This window comes from Centroberyx gerrardi, chromosome 6 (assembly GCF_048128805.1).
Source record: "Centroberyx gerrardi isolate f3 chromosome 6, fCenGer3.hap1.cur.20231027, whole genome shotgun sequence".
Taxonomy (NCBI): Eukaryota; Metazoa; Chordata; class Actinopteri; order Beryciformes; family Berycidae; genus Centroberyx; species Centroberyx gerrardi.
Window position 1 is genome coordinate 6,099,168 of NC_136002.1, and position 14,080 is coordinate 6,113,247.

General features: G+C 42.0%; 2 protein-coding genes across 2 annotated transcripts; one reads left to right on the plus strand and one right to left on the minus strand.

Annotated features, from left to right (window-relative positions):
- Positions 1-995: 995 nt before the first annotated feature.
- On the plus strand, positions 996-4,939 carry tekt1 (tektin 1). Its single transcript, XM_071905146.2, has 7 exons — positions 996-1,161; positions 1,250-1,415; positions 1,638-1,766; positions 2,505-2,651; positions 3,247-3,472; positions 4,326-4,522; positions 4,780-4,939. Exons 1-7 carry the CDS (start codon positions 996-998, stop codon positions 4,937-4,939), a joined length of 1,191 nt encoding a protein of 396 aa, XP_071761247.2.
- A 1,588-nt stretch (positions 4,940-6,527) lies between these two features.
- Positions 6,528-11,748, minus strand: xaf1 (XIAP associated factor 1). The gene is made up of 7 exons (XM_071905143.2): positions 11,629-11,748; positions 9,701-9,836; positions 9,529-9,585; positions 7,969-8,197; positions 7,809-7,876; positions 7,241-7,531; positions 6,528-6,886 (listed from the first exon to the last, which is right to left on the minus strand). Exons 1-7 carry the CDS (start codon positions 11,664-11,666, stop codon positions 6,854-6,856), a joined length of 852 nt encoding a protein of 283 aa, XP_071761244.2. The 5' UTR covers positions 11,667-11,748; the 3' UTR covers positions 6,528-6,853.
- Between the last annotated feature and the right edge of the window lie 2,332 nt (positions 11,749-14,080).

Below are 14,080 nucleotides of genomic sequence, written 5' to 3' on the forward strand. Positions count from 1 at the left end.
AAGAAGCAACAGTCTGTTCTCTGTTGATAGCGCTTAGCCTACTAACCTAACGGTAGAAATGTTGGAGATACTCTGGAAGTATTCTTGACTTTGCTTTATTTGATATTGTGTCAGCAATTTTATTACATATGATCTAATTCCTTCATGTCAAAATCAAATGGGGGTGCTGGTTCAGAAACGTTCCAAAATGTGTGATATTATTATGATAGAATTTTCAACCCATGGTGTAACCACTAAAAGTGATGATTTTATTTTTGGTATGTGTTTTTTGGTATTGTGATGACAAATCTAGCTTCACCAACAGTAAAAGCAGGTAGTCTGTTGACATATGTCTGTACCAATAGTAGCCTACATCTGGATTAAGGAAGTGTATCCCAGTTTTCTTAGAGTTCAGGCTGACACAAATTTCAATGTGACCTCCTATGCAGGCTCCTCTTTAGGTCAGACCACAGATCCAGACTGACTGGGCCATTCCAGGACACTGATCTTTTCCTCAGCCATTCCTTGGTTGACTTTGGATATGTGCTTTGGATCCTTTGCATCCTCATACTTGAGCTTGAGCTTTATTTTCCCCAAAACATCTTGGTATCTGGAGCTCTTCATACAGACCAGAGCCCCTGTGCCTGTTCCTTGTTGCCCATGCTTGTGTCTGCCAATACAAACATACACTATACAACAAAAATTCCTGGTTTTAATCTAATCAGTCACCTCATCTGATTTCAGTTAAACACAAATTAGCTTTGTGAATGCAATTAGAACCTTTGAAAGAGTGTGTAGACTTGATATCCACTATACATGTGTTCATGTTCAGCTGTTTGGCCTTATGGAGAATAATGATGGAATTTCTCTTGTTTTTAAAGTGTTCTAAACCTCCCTCTTCATCTATTCTCTCCCCTCCGATACATCCACATTCCCTCCCATCCATCCATTTATCCCTCCATATTGTTCCTTCCCACCTATATTCTCAGTGACTGTCTGACCACCAGCGGAGGACAATGTCTCTCCTGGACGGCAATCCTCGGCAGGCCGGCGGGCCGAACCTGGTGAATATCGAGACGATGCGGACCAGCTCCGAGCTTCTCACAGCGGAGAGCCAGAGGCTGATCCTGGAAAGTGACAAGGCATCCAAACGCATGCAGCAAGATGCCAACAAGAAACTGGGTAAGAAATGATTCCGGCAGGAAAAACAGGAAGCCTATTTTTTGCTTTAGAGACTCATTCCTCCCTGGTGTTTCTTTATGCTGTTCAGATCGGCGGATCCGAGACATCCAGTTCCTGAGGAAGGAGCTGGAGCGGAAGCTGGAGGAGATCATCGTGGAGATCGACTTCCTCATAACATTTAGGAGCCGAGTGGAGAAGGCCCTGGAGGCCTGCGAGGAGCCTCTGAGAGTCACCACACTCTGCCTGGAGGAGAGGTGAGAAAGGAAGGTCTTCTTTAACATCAAGAGGGGAAATGCATTATATTATAGGCTCTAAGGCTGTACTGCTGAAACTTCCCTTGCACCTCACATGTCTTAAATGCTATTGAAAAATAAATCTTGGATGGAGATTGAGGAGAAACAGGGATGTTTAAAACCTCCAGGTGAAAAGGGAGGTGGCACTGACCAACTCACTGTCCATTCATTCATTCCCTGCAGAATGAAGCGTTCGCCCACTGAGCGGCTGCACGACGAGGTGGACAGAGAGCTGCTGAAGGAGAGGGAGGTGATCGAGGGAGTGGCTTCCCTGCTGCAGCGCACAATAGAGCAGATCACTGAGCAGATACGGTAGGGGAGGGGGACTGGGTGTCATTTAACTATACACGCTGTGTGTAGCGGATATCAAAAGTCTACGCTCTGAGACATCTGAAATGAAAATTCAAAAGGATATTTTTCACTTTCATTTGGATATAGTAACCCTCTGAAGTCTTGAACTCTTCTCCAGAGACGAATGGAAGAAAATTCCTAAATCCAGATAGTAGTTATAGCAGAAACTTATCCAAATGGACTCACTGCTGGTATCAAAGAAAAGGTGCTTCTACTAAGTATTAAGTGGAGGGTGTATCACAGTGCTGTCCCGCCAAAATATTGCGATATACAATATTGCCGGGGGGAGGCAGCAGTCGTTTCGCGATATTCGATACCGCAGACAATATTGCTATATTCACAAAATATATCCGATATTATCGAATATCGGCCCAAGCCTAGTGCACACTTATGCAACCAAGGTGTTAAAAAGGTTTTTCCATTATACATGCGAGAAATTATTAGCCTTTTGTTTTTACTTTGATTTTACTGGTTAGGCTATATCCAAATAAAAGTGAAAAAAAAATCTCATTTATTGGGTTTTCATTTCAGTCCTGAAGGCAATAAAAACTAGAGAGCTTGATTTACTATATATTATACAACAAAATAGAACATAGTTTTATGGGATTGGGCTAGTCTCCTAATATGCACTGTAGTAGATACTGACGTGTGTGTTCATGTGTTGGGGGATGTGTGTGTGTGTGTGTGTGTGTGTGCCAGACTGAACCGAGCAGCCAAATACCACCTAGAGAAGGATCTGAGGGAGAAGTTTGAGGCTCAGTGCATCGACGACTCCTGTGCCTCGATGACCAACCATTCCATCAACAACCACCACAAGTCCAGAGACACCAAGATCACTCTGCCAAGGTGAGCTACGATATGAACACAGGAGGATAATATTACTCTGATATTACATAGCTCATGTATTCTTATGGACTGGGTTTTGGAAGTCAATTGCAAGCACTGCCTGCCTTCGTCCAGAGGGGGTCAGTCGTGTACCTCTCCCTGTCCTGATGAGCTTTTCCCCACCTTCTTCAACATGAATTGGGAGGATTCTCTCCTTCTCCTCAGGGTTCCTACACAGGTCTGGAAAGTCTGGAAATGTGTGGAAAAAGAATTTAGTATTTTCCAGGTCTTTAAGTTTGGAAATTGTAGAAAAAAGGTTGGAAAAGTATGGAAAAATATTGTTCTGTCCCGATATACTGTGTACGACTACATGTTTTCTGTGGTTATAGACGCTTGTCATTTCACATATTCTGATATTTTTTGTTGTAAAGAATATGGATGAAGCTCTACAAACAGTATGGATTTTTGAACTTGGAACTGTGCAGGAACCCTGTCTCTTTCTCTTTACCTGTGTCTGTCTTAAACCCTCCACTTCTCCATCGACATCTCTCTCAAAGCCTCCTCTCCTCTCCTCTCCTCTCCTCTCCTCTCCTCTCCTCTCCCTCTCTCCCCTCAGCCTGGCGGTGAGTCCAGAGGAGTGGGAGTGCTTCTCGGACATCAACATAGCCAAGGCGGAGCAGGAGAAGACCAACTCTCTGTCCCTGCGAGCCCTGGTGGAGTCTCTCCTGGAGCAGACGGCCGCAGACATGCAGAGGCAGGTCCGGGCCACGACAGCGGCCCTCCAGCTGAACGTCCAGGAGATCAAGACCGCCAAGAGCCAGATGGAGGATCAGCTGGCCAAGGTAGGTTACGTTACTATCTGGTACGTGTTTGGCACAGAGAGAGCGAGAAGTGAAGACAATCAGTATCTATATAGGCCTTTTATTAACAATTGGATATTAGCCAGTCAGTGTCGTCCACCTTCAATGTGATGGATATGGTGCAGTTTGTTTGATTGATCAATGCTACACTGGTTGTCTATGGGAAGCCCTTGACCTGAATTGATTCTAATGAGACATTGTCTAATGTTTCAGAGGCTTTTTTACCCTCACAAGAATGAAATTGGTAGCCATTGCAGAAGGTCCCACATCCTGCATCAATCATACATTAGTCCTGATTTTGATTAGTCCGGATTTTTGCAGTGTGGGCAGAGCAACAATGTAGCAGCAGGTCAGACACTTTGTAAAAAAGTGGGACTTCTTCAGTGGTTACATCTGTATACTCATGCTGATAGACAGACAATTCACTGTTAGTCCCTGATTGATATAGACACTATAGCTGTGACCACAGGTTTTAGTTTTGAGACCAGCATATGATGTGGCTTAATACATAGAGGTCTGACACAGACCTCACCACAGAGAAGTTAAGAATAATTGTTACAGCTCCAGCTAGCAATCTTTAAACTCAAATCTGCCATTGGACTCTAATACATCAGCGTGGTTCCTAGTGATCTGAATGGAGTAAGCATTTTATTTAACCTTTGTAAAGTACCAGATGGGTGGAGTTTACTACATAAGGAGAATATGAATGTCACATAAGTTGTAAACCATAGAAAAGTATGCTAAAATGACTCAAATGATTTGCTGTGATTGGCTGAACTCATCTGGCACCCGGCTGCTTGACCCTCGTCCGGTGTGGCATCTCGCTCCCCACCAGGTTCTGTCCGAGTGCGGCAGCCAGCAGAGGAACATGGAGGCTCTCCAAGTGGCCGTCGCGGAGAAGCAGATTGTTCTGAGCGTGGCCGAGGCCCGGCTGTCCGCCCGCAGCCGGAGGCCCGCCAAAGAGCTCTGCCACGACCCGGCACAGTCCCACCTCAACACCGAGGTCCAGCAGCTCACCGCTCACATCAAAAGGTAAGGCAGGACCCGCTCTGCTCTGACGGGAAGGGTCAGGGCAAGCCGGTTCATTTAAGACCGATGAGAAGATAGAGTATAAAGAAGAAAATAGCAAATGGGGGGGGGGGTATTTAAACGTAACGCAAATGACTAGGCAGGATCTAGGCATGCAGTAGGGACCACCTACCATGGTGCTGATTTACTAATCTATTATATGATATTATAGTTTAGTATATAACAATATGACATCTCTGTATTTGTCCTTGTACCCTCAGAATGCGTGAGGCAGTGGCCCAGTCAGAGATAGAGCAGAGGAGTCTGATTCGCTGCCAGCTGGAGCTGCAGGAAAACATCGAGATCAAGGCCAACTCTCTCTACATCGACGAGGTCGTGTGCGCCCAGCTCAGAGAGCCCATTATCATACGCAACTTCTGACCGGACAGCAACGGGAAATAAATACACTTCCCTGGATTTCTTTTCAAACTTGAAATACATGAAATCAGTGCAAAAATATTTGAGAATGGAGCCTATTTCTCTTTCATATGGCATAAACACGGTTTCCCGTTTTGGTTTTCTTTAGTTGATTCTAAGGATAAGGTGTTCACTGTGTCATGCTATCTCACAAATGACTGCTGGTTGTTAGTAAAGGTAATAAAATTATCTTTTTGTCCTAATATACAAAACCCTTACACCATTTCAGATTTCTCCAAAATGAGCTGCCACGGGGGAATAGGATTCATTTTTCTCATTATTGCTCAGATCATAGGTATTATACTCTTGTTACATCTCTGAATTAAGCAAACAATTACAGTATTTCCACAATTCGTCCAATAATTTGTAATGCATCAGAAGTAGCTGCTTGTAACCAGAGGAGAGAAGACCAGATGGGTTAAAGGAGACCAGCAGAACGTATGTGTGGCATACAGAGATTCAGTGGTAAATGAAAGAGGTGTGCCGAGAAGATTTCCCACCAGTGAGCATACCCAACATCAAAATAATATTAATACTTTGACTAAATAGGACAGATCTACAGGATCTCAGTTAGTGGGGATGGGACTCTTCTCTGCTCTAGCCCCACTTTGTGATTTAAGCTGATAAGACGGGTGGATTTTTACATAATAATCTTGCCTAGTGCAGCTTTAATGCGACTCTGCCCCCTTCCTCCTCCCATACCTTGATGGTCCCGAGGCCAGTCTTCTTCTCTAGGCGGTTCTGCAGCAAGCGATCCACAAAGCTGACCTGTAGGAAGGCCCAGACGTTTAGGTAGTGGAGCTTGGAACAGGTCAGTAGGCCTTCAGAGGGACCTGCGCCCCTAGAATCCAGCTGAGACGCTCTATATCCAGGATTTTTTTGTTGATCTAGGGGCGTCCTGGTGGCTCAGTGGTCTTAGGCGTGAACCATGTAAACACAATGTCCTGGGTTCAAATCCAGGACCTTTGTCACGTCATCTCCCTCTCGCTCACAATCTTTCCTGTCTCTACTTTGAACTGTCAGATAAAGGGGAAAATGCCCAAGAAATAATACATCAGAGGTTCATCTGGTATTACTGTCTTCTATCTCAAACAAATCAAAGTAGATATCAGTTAACATCTCAAAAAACATGTTTTAGTGTTTCTGACCCCTTTAAATAATATTACATTTTGATAGCCTACAGCAGGGGTTCTCAACCTTTTTCCGGCCATGGCCCCTTTGAACATTTTGAGAATTTCACACCCCCCATCATAACATTTTAAAGTTGCCATCTATAGTTGCCTGACTCTCGAGAAAAGCTCTAGAAAGGCTGTTTTGAATTTCTGAATTGAGCTATCTTGGCTTTCAAAATCCCTCCACCTTCTGTACAAACCAGCGTTTAGATTTTTAAAATCACACAAGGAACAGCGTCCTTGTGTTGTTTGTATTTGCCTCTGAATGTTCCAGCGTTTGACAAGTAAATTACTGTCTAATGAAAAACTGAACAACTTTTGATCAGTTTTAATAGTTGATTTCAATATAAACTATTATGAAAGTACACAATAACAAACATGAACATTACTCACTGTGATGTTGCCGACTTAACACATTCAATTTGCTGGTTCAGACAGTGAGATCAACAGTAGAGAGTAACAGAATTATAGTCAAGAGTAAGTCTGACTGTAAAATTTACTTAGATACTTCAGGTCACCAATGATAGTATTGCATCCTGAACCACTTTCTTTCTTCAAACACAAAGTCTAATAACTTTAATTTATCTAACAATATTACATTTTCAGTGTAAATGCTCATCTTCCATCACTCGCTAATGATAATTTGATCTAAGATCTCTATGGCATCTTATCCACTGTTGGTATCCAGTGTCTGTAGATCTCTTCTTCATTTCAAGAGGATGTGGATTTGGCACTTGGCCTGACAGAGAAGGAAAAAAAAAAAAAGACTTCAAGTATAATCTTCTCAAGACAGACATTTTTGTTTTTATGCCACCTCTACAAGTCTGTTGCTTCTGTGATTTTTGTTAAGCCATCTTCTGTACATGAATCCAGTTTGCATACATTGTTTGGATGTTATCTGTATGGCATTAGAGAGTCTTATCTAGGTTTCTCCCTTAATGAAATCTTTTACAAATTTCTGTTTTATTAGAACTTATAAATGAATTAAAGCTGCACCAGGCAACTTTGGGGGGGTGAGACGCTCTTTGTGAGTTAGGCTGATAAGACGGGTGTATTTTGTACATCAAAATCTTGCCTAGTGTGTGCTCCTTACCTCATGCCAGCGTAGTGTGATGAGGGGCAGGGCCAGATGACAGTGGGGGCAGGTGCTGATCTGGTCTGGGTCTCTTGCGTCGCCCCAGGGCTCCCGGCTGAGCCTGTTGGACATGGAGGCCGCCTTCAAGGAGCTGCTGAGCTGAGGACTGGCCTCCCTGGAGAAATCACCACCCTCCTCCTCCTCCTCCCTGTCTTCCTTCTCCTCCTCCTCCTCCCTGTCTTCCTTCTCCTCTTCCTCCTCCCTGTCTTCCTTCTCCTCCTCAGCCTCTTCCGCGGGAACACACTCCAGCTAGTTGTTGGGATATAGACAGAGGCATTACTTGAGTTATTTCATATAGCACAAGTTAAAAAACAAAAATGTAACCTAAGACTCGTTTTAATGTGAGATGTGTCATTTTCAGGGCTTTTTTTTTCTAGATTTCACATTTTTATGACATGCAGCTCCCATACATTCTAAAGGGATATTATCGTTTTCCTACTTCTGTCACGCTCCCTGTAATGTGTGTCAGGGTTCAGGTACTGTCCCCATGAGATGTTAAAAGGAAAGTGCTTAGAAAAAGATGTACCTCATGTTCCTCTATATCTTCAGCTGGGAAAGATGCCTTACATCCACTACAAGTCACTGATATTTGCCCTGGGGAAATAAAACATCCAAGGTTAAGAGGAGGGAAAAAAAGTCTTTGGGATAGTTATAGGTTTTTCTGCTGAATCCCCACATGGCCTTACTCTTGTTAGGCGCGCTGTTGACGGTGAGCGGAGGATCCGAGGATCCGGCTGCAGTCGCCGGGCAGGTCTGGCCGTGCTCCAGCTGGTCCTTCAGGGTGACGTAGCGGCCGCAGTCCCCGCAGCGCTCGGTGCGGCTCCCGCAGGCCTCGCTGTGCTCGGCCAGCTCCCTCCACGGCACCTCCAGCTGGCAGAACCCACAGCACCGCAGACGCTCCACACACTCGTCTGACTGGGGGAGAAACAGGTGTGCAGTGGAGGGCAGTGATGTAGCAGTGACTGATGTATGTCAGTGTCGTCCACCTCTGATGTGATTGATATTTATTGTATAATTCATCAATACTACACTGATTAACTTGAATTTACGTTATTACAACATTTTGATCGGATTCCACACAAGTATGCGTGAATATGTTTTATTATGATTACAGTCTTGGAGAGTTTTAGTGTTCTTAGGCTTTTTCACCCTGAAAACAATAATATTCTGGGGGAAATACCGAATACTAAATTTTTGGAATTTTCCGGCACGAACAAGGTCAAATTATAAGATACTGAATAAATCACAAAATATCATCTATCTGCAGTTCCAATCCAAAAATATCAGTGACAGTCTTCAAAAACCCATATCAGTCCAAGTGAAGAGTGAACCCACCTAAACTCAGGAAATACCCATCTTTTGATTTATAAAATGGAGTTTACTATCCTTATAAACAGTTGCAAATCTTCAGCATATAAATTCTTAGCATACATAATAGGAAATAGTATCAGATTGATGCAAGTTATGGAAATAGTGTCAATACTATTCTGAAAATATGAGTTTCAGTCCAAAATGAGATATGCACTATTTGAAAAAGGACACCTACTGTTACAAAATGATTGATAGCAAAAAAAAAATCAATAAATAAAACAAATTCTGATACTGTTTAAATGACAGCAGGTAACTTCAATCCTTGTTTGACAAAACAAGGATTCACATCTTTACTGACATATTTTAAAAGATGAACATCTGGTAATCATCTTTTTCTCTTTATATGTGTTTGTTTACATTGGTGGCTGTTGTTCGCCTTATGGTGAACAACAAGAGAAGTTGACAGCTTGTCCCTTTTATTTAGCACTAGATGACTGGGGAGGGAGGAGGAGGGAAAGCAAATGAGAACAGCGGTTCAGGGAAAAGAAGAGAAGTAGGATTATTTTATCCAGAAATTCATGATAAACTTGGATTTGTCAAATTTGGTCTGTCTATCAGATTCTCCTCGTGAAAAAATCACTAAGAAGACAGAATTGACTGATTCCCTGACTACAAACTAATTGTATTTAATTTAAACAATCATCTTAATGCCGAATGCTAATTATAATACAATGCATGTCAAACATAATCGATTAATTGAGTCCTGCACATTCCTAGTGGACAAAGAACAAAACAGGGGTAAGACATGAATAAAAGTAGGGAGTTGAGAAAGAAATGGAAGAGGAGATTTCATCACTACCTTAACCTCATGCATTCTTAAGGTATATCCTATACTATACTATACTATACATAGAGTAACTCTGGACTTGACTTACCTCATGATCCATCAGATGGCAACGCTCCACCTTCCGGTTACATTTGGAGCATTTCACCTGCCAAAGAAACAGAGTTATAAAGCTCACAGAGAATAAGCCCACATATGTGTGTGTGTGTGTGTGTGTGTGTGTGTGTGTGTGTGTGTGTGTGTGTGTGTGTGTGTGTGTGTACCTGGGTGTGCTGCTCCTCTCTGTGTTGGTCCAGTTGTTCTCTGGGAACTGACTCGTCACAGTCGGGACAGAGACACAGGAAGCGGCGGCAGTGGGGCTCGTGCAGAGCGAAGTTGGCCTCAGCCACCTCCTTGTGGCTTAAACACAGACAGAGAGGCTCATTTTCTTTTTCTTTCTTTCTTTTTTTTGGGGGGGGGGGGGTTTGTAGTTATTGAAATGTTCATGAGACAAGATGTATATGATTTAGACCATCATGTGCCATTAAAACTCTCCAGTTAAAGCAGCATTAAGTAATCTAAGGCCTTTATTGACCTCTACTGGTGACCTGTGGGAATGACAATAACACTGACTATTTATTTCTTCCTACCTTCCTACACAAGTCTCTGGCAACAATAGAGAGGAGTAGGAGGGTTAATTAGAGCAGATATTCAAATGTCTAATGAAGAGGTAACATATCACCATGCTAAATACTGGAATAATAATACTGCTTTGTTATCTGCTTCTGTGGCTTGAGAACGAGGCTTTTTATCTGCTCTCTTGACCTCACAACCTTTTCCTGTCAACTCATTCTTTAGACTCCCTGTTCAAGTAACTGCTTCTTTGGAATATCTTGTGTCCATGTCATTTCTCCACAGCAGCCAGGTTTGGACTTTCCCTGAGATTATATGTTTGTTTTTCTTCTAGTGGCATACAATAATACATTTTATTTATCCATCGTGCAATAGTAGGTGGGGTCTTCATCTATCCACATATTTTTATGAGTCATGACCAGACCAAAGAGCGTGTCATATTTAATATACCTTAATGTCTAATTAGGAACAAAACTAATTATGGTAACACATTTAAAGATGTGTCAGTAGCAGCATAGGCTGCAACATGCACTGATGGATAATAGCATCAATTATTACTACTATTTCTACTACTACCACCACAACTACTAAAAATAATAATAATAATTACAATAACAATAGTTGATCGTTATTAACTATCAATTATTAGTAATTAGTAGTATTAATATTGTACTGAAAAGTAACACAGATGTCCCCAATAAAACGACACAGCCCTTTTAAAAATGAATCACCAACACGGTGTGAGTGCCAACAGGCTTTAAATGGAGACGACAGCTTTCCTCTGCTGAGAAAAACCTCAGAGGTTGATGAAGCATGATGAAAGTGAAAGTGTGATTGGTTTAGTTGCAGTTCAACTGTATCGAATTTAAAATGTGTCATTATCGTACAAAGTTGCTGCCGAGTAAGTTCCACATAAACTAACGTTGACACGGTCCCGTTTCAAACTACAGAGCATTTCAGCTAGGCTACCTCAAAGTGAAAGGCGACTGATTTCACCGCCTTGGACTGAAACTCTAGCCCAATCCTAGTCCCGGTAGGTGCAGTGTTCTCCTTCGTGTGGATAGACGTTACACTGAACGCCATTCAAAAACCCGGCAAGTTATTGTTGCCTTGCCATCGGTAAATACACAGTTACCTATACCCGGTAGAACATGAATTAAGACCTGTTACGAATCGGTAGTTTCCACTGGTAAATTCGGCATATGGATAATCTACCAAGCAGGACTTTAATTCGACATTTCATCTTTTCTGTTTAGTCGGTTCAGGCTACATGCACCCGCCCACCACAGTGTAAGTGTGGGGTTAACGGTAGAACAATTATAGAAATTGAAATTGTATTGTATATGTGTTCTCTTGTGTATTGCATGTATGCCGAATTGAAACGTGGGTCGTAGCAATTTGTACAAGGTCTTAAGTCATGTCCTATTTGGTATGTTCGTTTTCCAGTAAGCAAAACAACATTTCACTGATATTTGAATAGAGTTTGGCGTGACGTTCTCTCCATACGAGAAAACGTCACGTACCGGCGAAAAGTAAGTCCTACTGCAAATACTGATTTAAACCAAGATAATTCCCTCACCATTGGCCGCAGATGCGCGTTGCTTCCTTGTTGTCCATCAACAGGAATGTTTGACTGGTGATCCAGTGACAAAACAAGCGGAATCTGATGTTTCTGACTTAACTTTCAGTTTACCGTAACTGAAAGTGAAATGAATGGATCACGTCTTGTTTTTATGTACATCAGTCACAAGGTGGGGCAAATTTTCACGCCGTCATGGTAACAGCTTCCAGCAACTTCTGTGGCATCTCTAGTTTAGATGCAGGAGGCAACAAAAATAGTCTTTGTACTTCACCAATGTTAATTCTGGGCAGGTTATGGAGTGATTTAGTGAAGACCAGAGCTGGCAACAGGAAGTTGTAATGCACCTGTTTCTCAATGTGGAAGCTGTTACCATGACGATGTGAAAAGGGCCTATAGGTGAGATGTTGGGGTTCAGGCTATAGGCCTAAAACTATAATTGAAAAAGAATAACCTGTCAGCTGGACATAGAGCCATATCAGTAACACTATCATACTGTGGAAATGTTGTTTTGGTTTCTTTGAATGTAATAGAAACAAGGTGAGTCAATCATTATTTGTATCTTTTAATGGCTAAATTTCATAATCCTAAAAGTAAGTGTACAGATTAAAAACCCTATAAAAAAACAAAAACCTATTCTCAATATTCTCTCAGGATATTGAACAATATAAGGAGGTAGCCGATCCTTTAGAATAGGCTACTAACTGTATAAATGTGGTCAAGACTAGGGTAGCCCATCCTTTCGGTTAGGAAACTGTATCACAATAGGCTACTTATCTGTATGACTGTGGCTAAGACTAATGGGTTGAAGAGAGAAGTCCGCACACTGACAAAAAGTACACAAGAATCTCAGATGCAATAAAATGGAAAATATTTATTTACATAGTGCCCAACAAAAAAGTGCCAAAAGTGCAGTGAACAAACAAGGTGTACATTTCCATCCTCAGCACCATAGACAGACTCAGTATGTATGCAAAGACCTATTTATAGACTCCTCTTAAATCAGTGTGAGCCAATCAGAGACTTGTGGCAGACAGGAAGTGGCAACAATTAGTTAAGGCAGCTGAGGCCATAGGAGGTCTATACAATTGCATGAATACAGACAATTATCAGGTATTCATAGTATTCTGTTACATCACCACACAGCCATCTTGGTAGGAAAACAGGTGATTATAATCAAATGACAAATCACAGCCAATGAGCTGTGTGTATGGTAAAGCACCATATTGGTAGGAAATACATGTGAATACTATGAATAGCTTGACATGAAATGCACCTAATGAGTGCAAAACAGACTACAGAAATTCATTGCAGCATATCCTGTCAGAAAGGACAGAGTTAAAAAGTATTACAAGAAACAGGCATGAGATAATTGTTTGAATTGAACGCATCGGGACTGGCACCCACGCAGTGTAGTGTCACTCCCAACGGGGCTAGCCTAAAGCTAGCCAAGCTTGTAAACCGTTGACACCACAACCATGTCTATGCCATAATGATTAGCTCCATCACCATAGTAAATTCTAAAGGGAATATAAAGATATCCATTTCCAGGTACAGCCATGTAGTGGTAAAATGTGATGTGCATGTATTAAAAATGGGCTTGCACCATCTTGAACAGAATGCATTATTAACAGGGCTAGACATTCAGGTAAATTTTAAATTACTGGCCCAGTGTCATATCAGTGAATTTTTACTGAAACACAAATGGCCAACGATGACCTAAACATGACTTGACAAGAAAATGGTCAGATGATTCAAGATGTTAATGCATTCACTTTATGGTAGTAGTTTTATATTTTAAACCAAAAATGTTTGTATGAGTGATTAAAACTTGCAATAGTGCCACTGGCATTAGCAAGCTAATTTAGCTGAACGCCTCCAAATGCCCATTCTGTTTTTGAAAATGCTATCACTTTCATAGTATATTACAAGAAATATTGGACTTAGTAGATCGCAGTAGCCCAACGTTACCCAGGTGAATTTCATAGAAAATGTATCAACAATGGACCATTACAGTACTGCACAAAAATTCTGAGAGATTATGTGTTTTGTCTGTTTAGGACTTGGAAATCTAGTGGCCCTAGCAGGCTACTTAAAAAGGTTAATCTACTGGCCTGCAGGTCTGGAAACATGCTTCCGGGCCAGTGGGCAAATGGCAATGTCGAGCCCTGATTAGTCCATACATACCTGTCAGTAAGCTTTGGAGTAGCCAGGTAGGGGGGTCCAGCAGCATGCTCTCCTCAAGATACATTTTGCCCTTTAGCCTCATAAATACATAATGCGACTACCATAGGTCACAGGGGACTTGACCCTTAGCTAAATTCTTAAAAACAGAAGGAATCCTGCAAAAGGAATAAGTTAAAGATGACGGAGTCATACTACGACAGGACAACCAACCAGTCACCAGGCAGGTGTGCTGGGAGTATGCTAGCTGTGCATGCATCAATCAAAC